The 16794-nt window shown below is 35.2% G+C and overlaps 1 protein-coding gene across 11 annotated transcripts in view; it reads left to right on the forward strand.

Annotated features, from left to right (window-relative positions):
- The window catches only part of FAM135A (family with sequence similarity 135 member A), a 126601-nt gene that overhangs the window by 87882 nt on the left and 21925 nt on the right, over positions 1-16794 (forward strand). For 6 of the 11 annotated variants that reach the window (XM_023735864.1, XM_004381359.2, XM_023735865.1 and 3 more), the window contains 5 exons: positions 7387-7460; positions 8896-9050; positions 9278-11639; positions 13445-13605; positions 15708-15799. In XM_023735864.1, the coding sequence (XP_023591632.1) occupies positions 7387-7460; positions 8896-9050; positions 9278-11639; positions 13445-13605; positions 15708-15799 (2844 nt within the window). The remainder of the gene's footprint in view (positions 1-7386; positions 7461-8895; positions 9051-9277; positions 11640-13444; positions 13606-15707; positions 15800-16794) is intronic. The other 5 variants (XM_023735872.1, XM_023735873.1, XM_004381360.2 and 2 more) reach the window with 3 other exon arrangements.

Raw genomic sequence — 16794 nt, forward strand, 5'->3', positions numbered from 1 at the left:
TAGAAGAGCGTAGTCAATGTCACTTAAATGTGTATGTAAAAAAAATTTTTGAAATGGCGTATCTTTGGCTATGTGTATTTTCACAAAAAAAAAAAAAAAAGTTGAGAATTTAGAGGGTTAAAATGTTGTGGGGTTGTTAACCAATGTCATAAAACATCATGTGTGTTACTGTTACATGAGAAACTATCTGTCATGTAAGCCTTCACCTGAAGTACAATAAAATATAAAAAAATAAAATGCTCTGTTAATACCTAGTCCCATCCAAATGGAAGTTCTGGGAAGAGAATGATAGCAAGGATGAGAGGCAACTTTGTAGCATGATATTGTAGAGGGATAGGGCTGTCCTAGGAAGAATAGGAACAAGAAAGGAAATTTGAATAGTCAGGGAGCAGCTGGTGAAATCTGAACTTTGAGAAGAAGGGGCAAAGAAAGGAGGCCAAGACAAGAAGTAAGATAAACTTTGAAATTTTACCCTTTCCTCACCTTATTCCATATCAAGATAGGGCCCTTGTAACTCCTTAAGGACTTGATGGTAAATAAGACACAGTGAGCAAGTGCCTTGATGTTACTTAAGAAGGGGGAAGCCCTACCTTGCAATGCATCACAAAAAGTATGGAAATGGTGGCATATTATGTCCTCTGGCTCCCATTCATGCAATTCAACAGGAACTTTGCTCATAAAATATTTTGGTATTCAGAGAATGCAGTGCTAAGTCTACAATAACCAAAGTAGTCCAAGTGTCATTCAGTGTTGATAGAGATAAACTGGGTCAAAACAGAGTCTGTAGGCTACCTGTTAATGTATTCAGAAGCAGCACAATTAAAGCAAGTTACAGAAGCAAACCTATGATTTGGAATCTCTCCTTATTGGGATGAAAAATAATAGTGAAGCAAAAAGTTGAACTAAAAAAGTGGAAATGGAAAGCTATACTAGAACAATTTAATGAATTAGTTAAATATTTGTACAGCCATATTATTTGATATCAAGATTTAGAAAGGGCAGGTTTTCAGAATACTGGCAAATTAAGTCATCTAAAATTGTTGCTCTTTAGTCACATATTTACACACGTTTACATTAGAGCATATAGAGACTGATGTATGTGAATGGTTCCCAGTACCACATACTGGAACAAAAGATATTTATGATCAAGTGAAAGATGACTTTGTTATCTCAAATGGTGAAATGGAATTATAAAATAACTTGTAAAAAGGGAAAATATTTGAAATTATAATGAATTTTGTATGTGTCGAGACCTGTAATAGGTCTGAGATTTTACCCTACTTGTAAGCTAACAAGTTAGCCTGTTATAGATTCACAGATGCTGACAGGAGACATGAGACAGGAGACAGATAACTATTACTCATTGCAATAGCAGTAGCCAGAGTATTATCATTTGTGCTGATTCCTCAAGCCCCAAATCCACAGCCCAGCATAAAGAAGGCCAGGTTACACCTGCACATCCAGTGAATTGCATTCCAGGAGAAAACCCCTGTGCTGAGGGAACCCAAATCTTATTTAATGGATGGTAAGCATGACTGCTCTTTGTTCCAAAGAGAATCGTTGTCTTCCAAAGCTGTAAGCAAACCTGCCTTTAAAGGGAAGCACATCTCTGTCTTTCCAAGGTGTTCCTAATATAAACATCCTTGAAAAGATAGTCTAGAACAAAGATAATCTAGAACAAAGGCAGTCAGTGCTTTTGCTCACGAAACTTACAGAAATGCAAGAGCCCCATGTTTCCCCACATTATGTCTGATAGAGAACTCACTTTCATTGCAGTGTATTCCCTCAACAATCTTACTGATCTTTGTGGCTAGTGCTTCCAAATTTTTACCATAGTCAGAGGTCAAAGGCCAAATCTACACCATGTTTTTGTATGACCTGTGAACTAAGAATGGTTTTTACATTTTTTAAAAAGTTGTTAAAAAGACAAAAACAAGAATAGTCAAGAGAAACCATATATGGCATGCAGCCCTATAATATTTACTTTCTGGCCCTTTATAGAAAAAACTTACAGACCTCCCCTTACGACGTATGGGTTCTAGAGCCCTGAATTTAAATATTCTGAGGACAGTTAATGTTCAACCATCCCATCACGTAACTAGAAAATTTTATCATCTTAGAGCTTTATGTTTTTGTTCTTAGGGGTTGCAGCTTAATGGATGGATTTTTTTCCCCTCAAGTATTTTCTGATTAGTTCTGGTAGATGTTTATATCTTCAGTGAAATTTTAGAACTATACATTTAATTAAAGATCACAGATCTTTTTGGTTACTGTATAGATTATTCTCTGCCATCGTTATTCCTTGATTTAGACTAGGGTGAAACATGAAAAAAGTATTTTATAGATGAGATTTCCAGTAGGACTTTCAACAGCAAGAATAGTAATAAAGGTACTGGGCTATTGAACACTTGCTGTATGCCAAACACAGTGCTAACTGTTTAACAAACATTTTCTCATCAAATCCTAAATACTACCGTATAAGACCATTTTTTATAATACCGTTTTACAAGAGAGAAACTGAGAGTCAGAGAGGTTATGCCAATGTTACACAACTAGGAAATGCGGAACTGTGATCTGAGTCTGACTTAAAGGCTTTTGGTATGAACATCCATGCCTCACTGTATTATAATGCCTCTCATTATAACATCAAAGATCCCATGTTTAATGTTGATTGTGGCTTGTGCCTGGAATTGTAATCCCAGTACTAAGGAGATCAATCTATTCAGTTTACAGACTTTGAGAGTCAGACTTTGTGCCTCGTTCCAGCAGTACAGACTTGTAGTCTGCCTTAAACAAATTGTTGGTAGGGCTGGTAGATTCAGACACAGTAACATTTGATTTGACATTCTTTCAAACAGATTTATTAACTGTTAATTTATATAAATCTTTAGTCCTGTGGTGCCATATATTACAAATAATGACACTCAGGCCAAATACATAGGGTTGCCAGACAAAATACAGAATGTCCAGTTGTCTTAGGCTGGGTTCTCTAGAGAAGCAAAACCAGTAAAGAGAGAGGTTTATATCAAGGAAATGGCTCACGCGGTTGTAGAGGCTGGAACATACCAAATCCGTGGGTCAGGCTAGAGGCTTCTCCTGATTCATGTAGCCACAGGGGCTGACGAACCCAAGGTTGGCAGGTCAGACAGCAGGGCTCTTGCTCACAGGCTGTGAAGACCAACAGATCCCAAGATCGGCAGGCAAGACCATAGGTAAGCTGCTAGCTCAAGTCCCAAGAACCGGAGGTCACACAAACAGGAGCCAGCTGCAGGATCCAGAGTGAGCAAAAGCCCACAAGCCTTGCCAGAAAGTCCACCTATATTGGATACAGGCCACCCCCCCAAAGGAAACTCCCTTTCAACTGGTTGTACTTACAGCAGATCCCATCATGGAGGTGATCACATTATATCAAATCTCAGCATGGAAGTGATCACACCATCAAACAACTGCCAAAGTACATTATAACTGCCAAACCACTGAGGATCATGGCCCAGCCAAGTTGACACACACCCTTAATAATCATACCAGTTAAACTTGAATTTCAGGTAAACAGCAGATAAAGTTTTTTTTAGTATAAGTATGTCCTGTGCAAAATTTTGGAATAATTATGCTAAAAAAAGTTCATATTTCAATATCGTCTTTGGTAGGGTTGCTAAATTTAGCAAATAAAAATATAGAATGCCCAGTTAAATTTTAATTTCAGATAAACAGCAAATGTTTTTTAGTGTACATCCCATGCAACCCTACCAAATAGCATACTGAAACATCAAAGAAGTTTCCCTGTCTGTTCACTCATAATGATCAGCTGCTGCTTTTAGTCCTTGAACGATTATAATCATTGCTTAAAAGTACTTTCCTGCTCAAGTCCTCAAATTGATATGAAAGGGCAAGGGACCTCAGATAGGTAAAGTAATCTTGAAGAAGAAGAATAATGTAGGAGAACTCACACTTGTTGATATCAAAACATACTATGTAACCCACTGCCATCAAGTTGATTCTGACTCAGCGACCCCATAGGGTTTCCAAGGCTGTCAATCTCAATGGAAGCAGACTACCACATCTTTCTCCTGTGGAGCCGCTGGTGGTTTTGAACCACTGACCTTTTGGTTAGCAGTCAGTTGCTTTAACCACTGCGCCACCAGGGCTGCTTATGTGTATACTATATAGCCACGGTAATTTAAAGAGCCTGATATTGGTGTAATAACAGACATATAGACCAATGGAATAGAATAGAGAGTCCAGAAATAAATCCATACATCTGTGGTCAACAGATTTTTTACAAGGGTGCAAGTTCATTCAATGGGAAAGGAAAGGTCTCTTAAATGGTGCTGGGAAAATTGGTTTTCCATATGCAGGAGAATGAAACAGGATCCGCCTTACACTGTACACAAAAAACAATTCAAAATAGATTAAGGACATACATGTGAAAACAAAAACTACAAAATTCTTAGAAGAAAATGTAGGGACAAGGCTGTGAGGCCTAGTTTTAATGATGCATTATCTGATATGAAAACAAAAGTAAAAGTAGCAAAGGCAAAATAGATAAATACAACCTCAGAAATTAAATACTTTTGTTCGTCAGAGACTTTATCAACAAAATGAAGAGGCATCCTACAGATGGGGAGAAATTTTTCCAGAACCATAAATTCAATAAGGGTCTAATATCCAAAATATATATAAAATGTCTATAACTTAACAAAAAGACAGACAACCCAATCAAAAAATGAGCAAAAGACTTGAATAGACATTTCACCAGAGGATATTCAAATGTCAACAAGCACATGAAAAGAACTTCAACTACCCAAAAACCCACTGCGTTGGAGTCGATTTCAACACATAGCTACCCTATAGGACAGAGTAGAACTGCCCCATAGGGCTTCCAAGGTTGTTAAGCTTTACGGAAGCAAACTACCACATCATTATCCCGAGGATTGACTGCTGGGTTCAAACCACCTACCTTTCGGTTAGCAGCCCAGCGCTTTAACCATTGTACCATCAAGGCTCCTATCATTAACTATTGAACCAAAAAAAAACCAAACCCATTGCTGTCAAGTCGTTCTGACTCATAGTGACCCTAAAGGACAGAGTAGAACTGCCCCATAGGGTTTCCAAGGAGCAGCTGATGGATTTGAGCTGCCACCCTTTTGGTTAGCAGCGGAGTTCTTAACCACTGCACTACCAGGGCTCCATATACACAAAACCACTTAATTTTTTATGTTAATTTTTTATTGTGCTTTAGGTGAAAGTTTACAGAGCAAATTAGTTTCCCACTTGATAGTTTGTACATAAAATATTCCATGACATTGGTTGCATTCCCTATAATGTGTCAGCACTCTCCGCATTTCCACCGTGGATTCCCCATTTCCTTTCCTCTGGCTTTTCTACCCCTTCCTGCCTTCTCATCTTTGCTTTGGGGCAAATGTTCTTTTGAGCTTGTATAATTTATTCTAAGGAGCAGGTTCCTCTCAGGTGTTATTGTTTATTTTATGGGCCTGTCCATTGTTTGGCTGAAAGGTTTTCTCTGGGGAAACAAAACCACTTTAAAGGAAAACTTTACAGTGGGATTCATGGCTCCCTGCCTTGGGAAGGCAGTGTGAATGCAATTTAACCCTTTCATAATGTTTTCCATATCGTTATGAATTTCAGTCAGTGCACTCAGCTTTAGTACACTGATGCTCTATGCTATTAAAAATATTGGTTCCTTCATTAAACAGTCCCAAATTATATTAATTTTTATCTGCTTTTTACAGGGATGTTCTGGTTTTTTTTAAGGGGGTTCCTTTTTTCTTTTTTTTAACCGTGAAATTCTCATTTCTCATAACTGTCTATGTAGACTTACCTCTGTAATTCTCCTTTTTCCTTTGTTTAATTTTCTTTTTTAATGTGCTGTAGCTTGAGAAACCAAATTACTTAGACCAGTTAGAAATGTACCTAAAAGTAATCATAAGTCAGCTTTATGTGAAAAACTTTAAGGTATTCTGGCATGAGTAAAATGCATGGACTTAAAGAACATTTGTTCAGTAAACATTTGTGAGGTGCCTGCCTTTTTGCAAGGTACCATAGGTAATATGATCATTAACATTAGAATCTAACTGGGAAAATGGGCACATATAAAAAAGTGTTATAATTCTATATTAGCAGTATAATATAAGCAACATATTAGGTTGAACACAGACAAAGGCGCAACTGACTCTATCAAGTATTAACGAAAGTAAGCCCATTTTGAAGGCTCAGGAGCTTTTTCTCCCCTCCTAGTTCTTTGCTAAATTTCAAATAGTTGATACTGCATAATAAGTGAATTTTTTAAAAATTAGGGTATGTACACGAAACAAATATACCAAATTAGTAATATATATTCTTCATACTCTCAGTTTCAGTTTGTAAATTCAGCATTCTTTCTGTGTATGTCTTGCCTTAAAATTAAGCTGTGCTGCCATCAGGTGGCAGTCATACATTAGTTATGGTCACACAATACAGTTAATAAGCTTATGTATTATACATTGCCACAGCATGATAATCATGGTGAGAGAATATAAAAAGAAGACCTTATGTGGGTGCATAGAAAAAAGAAGAGACTTTCTGGTAATGGAGTATTAATGCAGAAGGAAAAAGATAAAGTATGATTTGCAACACAAGATATGAGTTTCTCATATCTCTGTTTGAATCTCAGTTTTCCCACTTACTAGCTATGTTGTCTTGGCCAGGTAATTAACCTCTTTGTGCCTCAGTTTCTTCACATATTAAATAAGATTAATATCTGCTTGATAGGGTTTTTATATAGTTTTAAGAGTCCCTGGGTGGCACAAATGGTTAACCACTTGACTACCAATCAAAAGGTTTGCGATTTGAACCCACCCACACGCACCTTGGAAGAAAAGCCTGGTGATCAGCTTCCAAAAGTTCACAACCTTGAAAACACTGTAGAACAGTTCTACTCTGCACATATGAGGTCACCATGAGTCAGAATCGACTAGATGGCAACTGATTTGGGTTTTTTGTTTTGTTTATTTAAATAAAAAAATGGTAGGTAGGATGCTGTCAAGAAATGATAGTTGTTACTGTAGGAATCAGGACAAGTGGGGAGAAAGGTTGGCAGTTTGAACCTACCCAGTGGCTCCAGTGGGAGAAAGACCTGCTGATTTGCTTTTGTAAAGATTATAGCCAAGAAAACCCTATGGGGCAGTTCTATTCTGTGACATGGATCTCTATGAGTTGAAAACAATTTGACGACACATTACAAGAGGAGTGAGAGAGGGAGATTAATTCTCACAGGGAGCTTGTGGAAAGAGCAGTGGAGGGAGTTTCTTTCCCTACCATCTTCCTTGCCTGATTGGCTATTAAAATTTGCCATATTATTAATAACTGTACCCTTTTGGAATTTTTCAGGTACGCAGATTTTCTGAGGCATTCTTTTGTTTTGAACATCCAAGAGAAGCTGCCATTGCATACCAGGAACTTCAGTAAGTGGCATAAATCCAAAATTAAAATAATTTTATTTTCTTTTACATAAAATTACTCTGCAAAATTTATCAGTGACAGAATATACAATATTTATAATAGAAAAAAATTAGGATAATTTGAAGTTCATAAATCCTCTGTTTAATCAAGTTTGGTTTAATCTTATGAATCACTTAATGAAAGCCCCATACCATGCATGAAGAAACAAAATACACTGTTACCCCTTATGCCATAGCAGATCTACTGTAACTTTGGTAGACCTGTACAGCTCTAGCTCCAGCCTTCCATTTGACCATTTTGTTCTATCTTTATTTTTGCAGACCAGGATCTCTTGCATTCATCATTATGTATTACAGAGTTTTACAATTTTTAGCCAGACTGACACTGCCTTCCCTTACGCAAATGATATGAAGTTAGAATATCTAAAATAAATGCCTTCCATTTTTCTTACTAAGTATATTTAGGCCTGATTTTCTTTGGCTTTAAAGAATATTTTGAAGGCATTATGCTGAGCAAAATGAGTCAGATACAAAAGTAAATATTCTATGATTCTATCTATGTAAAGTTCTGGAACAGGTAAAACTAAGGTTCAAAAAGTCAGAACTGTTTGTTAGGTGGGGGTTGGGGAAGTTGATGTGGGATGGGGAGATTGACTGGGAAGACTTGAGAAAACTGTCTAGGTAGATAGAAATGTTCTGAATCATGTATTCATTTGTCAAAATAGCACAGTTAATATTTGTTTATATCTATGCATGTAGATAATAGAGTGAGGGAGTGGGTAAGTGGAAGGAGGTTTAGATAAAACAAGATTGGCAAAACATTGTTAGTTGTTGAAGCTGAGTGATTGTACTGTTCTTTTTACTTTGATTTGTTTGAAATTTTCCATAGAAAAGAGTTTTTTAAAACTATTTTGTATTAGAAAATTATAACCTGTTTTAAATAGTTGTTAATTTTATTCATTAATATGTGTTAAGTAGAATAGTAGCAATGGAACACATTTTTTTTATAACATCATCATCAAATAATTAGACACTTGGGCTTTCAGTATTTTTCTTATATGCTATTCATAACAAATTAGGAAGTTCAAATAGTAAGCATAGATACTCCCTTTGAAATACACAAGACAATGTAGAAGAATATAATGTAAATTAAGTAATTAATAAATTAATTTTACTAATGTGTCTAGTTTACATACTCATTCTGAGGTTGAATCATTTAATTTCTACTTAGGATTTTTTGGAAAAGAGAAGAACTTTGTTCCCTGTAATTTTTATTTTACAAGTTTTTATCTCTGACCAAGGAACTCTTTCGTAAGGAGGTTACATCTTGAGGGGGTTCAGGAACAGTGAGCTGGAGGCAAGGGTGTAGAGTCTCAAAAATGGAGTTGGGTGTAGTTTTTTTTTTTTACTACAGCCTGATATAAGAAATATTTTTCAGTGCTCAGAGTCATCTACAGATGTGCAACGCTATCAAAAATACTTCCTTCTGCAGTTCTCTTCCACCCCTACCTGTTGAATGTAGTGAATTAGATGGAGATCTCAATTCATTACCTATAATCTTTGAAGATAGGTATTTAGATTCTGTTACTGAAGGTAAGTGTAATCTAACTAAAATATGTATGCCTTGTGTATCATTTTTATTTTTAGTATATGCTTCCTGATATACGTAAAACCATTCCCTAATGTGGAATAGTTTTTCCCCCTCTAGTTTTGTTAATTTTTTTGAGGTATTAGAAAGTTATAGTCAGAAAAAGTAGTCTTAATCGTATGAGTTTTCACACCTTGTTTTAAACCTGAATCTTTTTTTCTTTGGATAAAAGACTTAGATGCACCCTGGATGGGAATTCAGAATCTTCAGAGATCAGAGTCCAGTAGAGTGGATAAATATGAGACTGAAGAAAGCTCTGTAGCTGGACTTTCTAGCCCAGAGTTGAAAGTCAGACCTGCTGGTGCCTCCAGTATTTGGTATACAGAAGGTGAAAAGCAGCTAACAAAATCTCTAAAAGGAACGAATGAAGATTCAAATAAATCCAAAGTTAAGGTTACTAAGCTTATGAAAACAATGAAACCTGAAAACACAAAAAAATTAATAAAACAGAACTCTAAGGATTCTGTGGTTTTAGTAGGCTACAAATGTTTGAAAAGTACAGCATCAAATGATCTCTCTAAATGCTTTGAAGGCAATCCTTCACATAGTCAGAAAGAAGGTCTGGATCCCACAATATGTGGATATAATTTTGACCCAAAGACCTACATCAGACAGACAATTCAAAAGGAAGCTAGCTATTTGCCAACAGATACAGAGAGAACTGAACAAAAGTCTCCAGATATTGAAAATGTGCAACCAAACCAATTTGATCCTTTGAACTCTGGCAGCCTAAATCTTTGTGCAAATTTGTCCATTTCAGGTAAACTTGGTATCTCCCAAGATGATAATGAAATTACACAAGTGGAACGCAATCTGGCTTCCAGAAGTTCATCAGACGATTGCCATGATCATCAGACAACTCCATCTTCGGGAGTTAGAACAATTGAAGTAAAGCCCAGTAATAAAGATCCTTTTGGGGGAGAGAAAATAACTGTTAAAATAGGACCTTGGACAGAGCCACGACAAGATGAACTATTTGTGGATAATTTACAGCTACCCAACACTGAATCCTTAGAATCTAATGGTAAATCTAAATCTATAGAAATAACACTTGAAAAGGAAGCTTTACAGGAAGCAAAGTGTCGTTCTATTGGAGACTCATTAGCTAAGTTAAGAAGTAATCTACCTGTTCCTTCTACAAAAGAATATCATGTTGTAGTAAGTGGAGATACAGTTAAGATACCAGATATTCATGCCACATATGCTTCATCTAGATTTTCAGATTCAGGTGTTGAAAGTGAACCAAGTTCTTTTGCAACACATCCAAACCCTGATGTAGTTTTTGAAACTGTACAAGGGCAAGTTCCTTATAATAATGAAAGATTATTTCCTCAGCTTTTGATGAAACCTGATTATAATGTAAAATTTTCATTAGAAAGTCATTGTACTGAGAGTACAAGTGCTTTAAGTGAAATACAGTCATCTTTGACATCCATAAACTCTCTGCCTTCTGATGATGAACTGTCACCTGATGAAAATTCTAAGAAATTTGTCGTACCTGAATGCCATCTAAGCGATAGCAAAACTGTATTAAATCTGGGAACAATTGATTTGCCAAAATGTGATGATAGTAAAAAGTCAAGTATTATCTTGCAACAGCAGAGTGTTGTATTTTCAGGGCATTTGGACAATGAAACTATAGCAATACATTCCTTAAATTCAAGCACTAAAGACTCTTTACAATTTGTTTTTTCAGATGAATATACTTCCAGTGATGTGAAAAGTAGTAGCAGCTCCAAACCTAACTTGGACAGTATGTGTACAGGCTCTCAGAGTCCTAATAAATCCAATAACCCTGTAGAGACAGCAATTAAATTAAATTCAACACTGATTTCTTTAGGAACCCCTTGTGTTGTTTCAGGTTGCGTTTCTACTAATACAGAAATTAATGAAGATAGAACTGTGAAAAGAATAACTAGTGATACATTAAATCACAAACAAATATATTCACAAGTCTCTACAGTCAAAAATGAAAGTCATCTGGGTGCAGGTGACCCGTTTTCATCCAGTACTGATGTGGTAAAGCAAGGACTCGTGGAAAATTATTTTGGTTCTCAAAGCAGTACAGATATTTCTAACACATGTGCTGTTAACTACGGCAATTCCTTTAGCTCTCAGAAGGAAACTTTTGAAAAAGAAATTAGTAATCTTCAGCAGGAACAGATTAAAGAGGATGAGGAGGAAGAACAGGATCAGCAAATGGTTCAAAATGGGTATCATGAAGAAACAGATTACTCAGCTTTGGAAGAAACAGTAAATGTTCACTTTACAAACAGAGATGCACTAACAGAAGAAAAACTTATAAAATCTGAAAAAATACATAGTGAATATCTGAGGGATGGTATAAACATGCCTACTGTCTGTACTTCGGGTTGTTTGTCTTTCCCATCCGCACCACGAGAGTCTCCTTGTAGTTTTAAATGTTCTTCTAACAGTAAATTTGATGCCATTACAAAACAGCCAAGCAGCACATCCTACAACTTCACTTCATCATTTTCCTGGTATGAAAATTCACCAAAACCTCAAATACAAGCGTAAGTAATGGAGTGATAATAGTATGTGCTACTAAAAAAAATATATGTATATATGTGTGTGTGTGTATATATATATATATGTATATATATATTATCATCATCATAAGTAGTGCTAAAGGGATTAATGTCTATTTTGTTCTCTTGTCTCTGTAATACAAAAATGCTTCTTTGATTAGCTGTCTAAAATGGAGATATGAACACAGTACACTTTTTGCCAGACAGACCTGTAGTTCGCCGAATGGTTGTCCTGTTCTAACCATTGCCGTGGGATCGATTCCGACTCATAGTTACCCTATGGGACAGAGTAGAATTGCACATAGGGTTTCCAAGGCTGTAATCTTTACAGGAGCAGACTGCCACATCTGCACAGAGTGATGGTGGGTTCAAACTGTCGACCTTGTAGTTAGTAGCTGAGCACTTAACCTCTGTGCTACCAGGGGTCCTGTTCTATAGGCTAGACATTCCTAATTAGATAATTGAGGGCGAACCTTTTTTTTTTTTTCATCAGTATCTTATTTCTCCCCCATTAGCCCCAGAGAAAACCTCAGTTTTATAAGTATACTTAGGGAATGAGGACAATATTAGATAATGAAGCAGGTTACTAGAAACTAAGTCTATAACACTAAAAATTGCCTCATCTAAGCCAGGGATTTAGATAAGATCTCACAGGTCGATAAAGTATCCAAAAATTTTGAGGAATGACAGTTACTTGTACGTCACTGACTCAAAATATTCCTATCCCCAGACTATTGTGATCTGTACATCTAATTAAGATCCATAGTGCCAAAACCTTTGAAACTAGTGAGAAGATAATGGCAGTAAAGAATATAAGTTGAAGAAGTTGACAGTTATATCACCTTCTGGGTGCCTCCAAATGTTTATGGATTATTAAGGAAAACAATGGTCTACATGTCTTCACACAGTGTATCCTGCTCAGTTTAGTGTTCATCAGCTTCTTTGAGTTTTATCAGTCCAAATGATTTGTTAAATAATGTATTAGTCACATCCCCCTCTTAGTTCTGCACCTTCTCAATGGTATTGTAGAGAAAAATACAAATACCGTAATTATCTAAAATCACTGGGTGGTACCAATGGTTAATACACTTGGATGCTAACTGGAAGGTTGGAGGTTTGAGTCCACCCAGAGGTGTCTTAGAAGAAAGGCCTGGTGATCTACTTCCCAAAAAAAATCAGCCGTTGAACACCCTATGGAGCACAGTTCCACTCTGACACACATGAGGTCTTCATGAGTCAGAACTGACTTGATGGCAACTGGTTTTTACTAAATACTGTAACCACCATTCTCATGGTTAAACTTTGTAGAATAGCTCCTTTCCTTCCGTTTATGTAAGATTAAAAAGGAGCAAAGAGGATAGTTTTGACTACAGGATAAGTGTCGGATTGTCATTTTTCTAGCATCTCTCCGACCTTCTTTTCTATGTATATAATATAAAATTTTACAGAAAGCCTAGCTCTGCTCGTAATATTTTCTTAGTTGATTTCAAATTTAAAGAGTATTAAGTGATTTTTCAGGTTTAAAGTGTTCATTGTATTTGATTAGATAACGTACTAAAAATAATAAAGAAAATTATACTACTACAGTATTTGAAACATCTTTTGAAGTTACCAGAACTTGAATTTCTAAGTCAGTTATGTGATTCCACATACTTTTTAGGGTTTTAAAACCAAATATTGTTGAGTTTCTCCCTCTTCAGTTCTGTAAATTGAGCAGATTGTCTTTTTAGTTCTAAAACCTGAGTATGATACTTAGTAAGGAGTTACCTTTTATAATTTTTTTACTTCAGTTTCCTTCAGGCAAAAGAAGAATTGAAGCAACTTAAACTCCCAGGATTCATGTACAGTGATGTTCCTCTACTGGCATCCTCAGTACCTTATTTTAGTGTGGAAGAAGAAGATAGCTCTGAAGACGGAGTACATCTTATTGTCTGTGTGCATGGGTTAGATGGTATGTGATATCTATTGATGTCATAACAACTCATAACAATATGGTTTCTTTTCATAATAGATCCTATTTTGTCTTATTTAATCTTTGAACAGAAAAAAATTTTTAATTAATTAAATCTTAAATACATTTTAAAATAGAAATATACTTAATTTTGCTAAGTATAATATTAGATTTCCTTTTTAAACTAATTTTTCATGGAACTGACATCCATATGCCAACACTTTATTTTAACTTTAGAGTTTTGTGTCTTCTCTCTCATTATTGGTCTTGTCACCTACCACATCATAACAATCGTTTTGTCTCATTGGATAATTTTCCTAGTTCTCTTATAGCTTGCTGCTTTAAACTTATAAGCTAGAAAAACCAATATTCTTAATGAACTAAAAGTTCATTAACTATTGCTAACATATAAATTAAATTATAAATACCCATTGCCATCAAGTCCATTCCAACTCATGCAACCCATGGGATACAATAGAACTACCTCATAGGATTTCCAAGGCTGTAAATCTTTACAGAAGCAGATTGCCACGTCTTTCTCCCAGAGTGGTTGGTAGGTTGGAACTGCTGACCTTTCTCAGTTAGCAGCCAATGCTTAACCATTGCATCAACAGGGCTCCTAAATTATAAATACCTGGTTTTCATGCTGTGGTTTCATGACCAGCATTTTGGTTACTCAATGGACTATTTTTCTAGACATAAGAATTATGCTAGGTATCCCTAGACTAGCAGTGTGTTACTATATTATGTGATTCTGTAAGAACAAACTGACAAAGGATTTTATGGATTATAAGAATTCTAGGACAGTGCTAGTAAATCCTCATGAAATTGGGGATTTTTTTTTTAAATCTCTCAGAAAATATAATACCTTCAATACCACCACCATTCCCAAATTACAACATTTTCAAAGAATCATCTTCAAGAAATCTTCAATGGAATCTGACAGATTCTTCTTTGAAATTTTCAAGAAACAGATTCATCTTATGTCACAAAAATTGTTCCAGAATAATAGAAAAAAAGATAGAATGCAGGTCATGTTATTCTTGGAAGTTAACCTAAACTTACTACCAAATCTGGTAAGGATATCACAGCAATACCCTAAAAACCAATAGACCCATCTGACACAAATACACTTAAGAAAACTCTAGCAGATAGAATCAAGATATTAATGTAAGTCACTATAACAAATAGTTTAGCTTCCAGAATGCAAAGATAAATTTATTAACAAAATATACTATATCAGAAACTCAAGTAAGAAACTATTAGTAAAATCCAATATCTATTCCCAATTATGACAACTAAGCACCAAAGTTTAAACCTTAAGTAGGACTAGGCTAGTTCATTAGTGTGATTAAGCATATATTTTTCCAGCCCATGTAAAATTTATACTTAATAGTGACACACTAGAAGTGTTCCTTTTAGAATCAGGAATAAAACAATAATCTCTGTCAGTGAATTAATTCACGAGACTTCTAAAAGATGTAAATTGGAGAGGTAAAGTAAAAATTCAGCAGTTGATAAAGACATTTTTATATTCCTGTTAAATCCAAAGGAATAACAAAATCTACTAGACTTTTTTTTTAGTTAATGATTATATTTTATATTATAAATATTTTATATTTATAAATATATTTTAAGTTAATAAACTATTTTAGATTATTTAACTAGATTTTGCACTCTCTCAGTCTCTACCATTATCACCAGAGGAAGGTGAACAGCTTAAATGTAAACCTAAAATGTATTCAAGGTTTGTTAAATAATCATCTAGAATGGTGATGGTAAAGAGCACTTAGCCAGTCATTCACAGCTACTATAGCCAGCAGTCACAAAACTGATGGGCTAACAGTTAGTTAAACAAATACACCATTAGAAAGCATTAATGTGACCAAAAACTCCTAAGAAACAAACTGATGAATGACATTGTCTACCTAATAGATACCAGCTTTGACATAAAAATCGAGAACTCTCTATTTCAGAATGCATTGTTTGTTCATAACTGGCATAGGCCATAATCTGGTCTTCAAATAGTGTAAAAATAAATGACGATGTACTTTATACCTTTACTTTGTCCCATCCTTTAAATATAATTTTTCTTTTTCTAGGTAACAGTGCAGATCTTCGATTAGTAAAAACTTATATTGAACTTGGACTACCTGGGGGAAGAATTGATTTTCTCATGTCTGAGAGAAATCAGGTACAATATGACAGTGTTTTCAATGGAAGCAAACATTTTTGTACCAGTTTCTATCTAAATATTTGCTCACTACAAAATGCTTGTAGTAGTAGAAATAATTTTTTCTAATTTCAGTGATATTTGACATAAGTACATATCCCAAGGAAATAGATACGATTTATATTTTGATTTTTGAGTTCTTCTCTTCATATATGAATATTTTTTAGAATTTCACATTTTTATGCAATTTATTAACTAAACTATATAAAGCCTTATGTTTACTGCTGGTAGAGGGCCAAAAAATTAAGCAATTGATTAAATGAAGCAAATGTTAATAAGGACATTAAGCCTTTTTTTCCCCTAGAAACTCACTCTTTTTGTTAATTGTAATATGATGCATATTACATTCACTAACTTCTGCAAGAAATACTGGTCTTAAACATATATTCAATACCAATAAAATGGTATTTATATTTAATCTGCATGCTGAGCAAATAATCTGAGAAGGTGGACTATATGAAGAAGAATACTGCATCAGGATAGAAGACTCATGAACAACCTGCAATATGCAAGTGACACAACCTTGCTTGCTGAAAATGAAGAGGATTTGAAGCACTTACTGACGAAGATCAAAGTCTCCAGCCTTCAGTATGGAGTGCACCTCTATGTAAAGAAAACAAAAATTCTTACAACTGGACCAATAAGTAACATCATGATAAACGGAGAAAAGATTGAAGTTGTCAAGGATTTCATATTACATGAATGCACAATCAACGCCCATGGAAGCAGCAGTCAAGAAATCAAAAGACGCATTGCACTGGGCAAATCTGCTGCAAAAGACCTCTTTAAAGTGTTAAAAAGCAAAGATGTCACTTTAAGGACTAAGACGCACCTGACCCTTGCCATAGTGTTTTCAGTCACCTCATATGCATGTGAAAGCTGAACAATGAATAAGGAAGACCAAAGAAGAATTGATACCTCTAAATTAGGGTGTTGGTGAAGTATATTGAATATAC

This window comes from Trichechus manatus, unplaced genomic scaffold, assembly GCF_000243295.1.
Source record: "Trichechus manatus latirostris isolate Lorelei unplaced genomic scaffold, TriManLat1.0 scaffold00083, whole genome shotgun sequence".
NCBI lineage: Eukaryota > Metazoa > Chordata > Mammalia > Sirenia > Trichechidae > Trichechus > Trichechus manatus.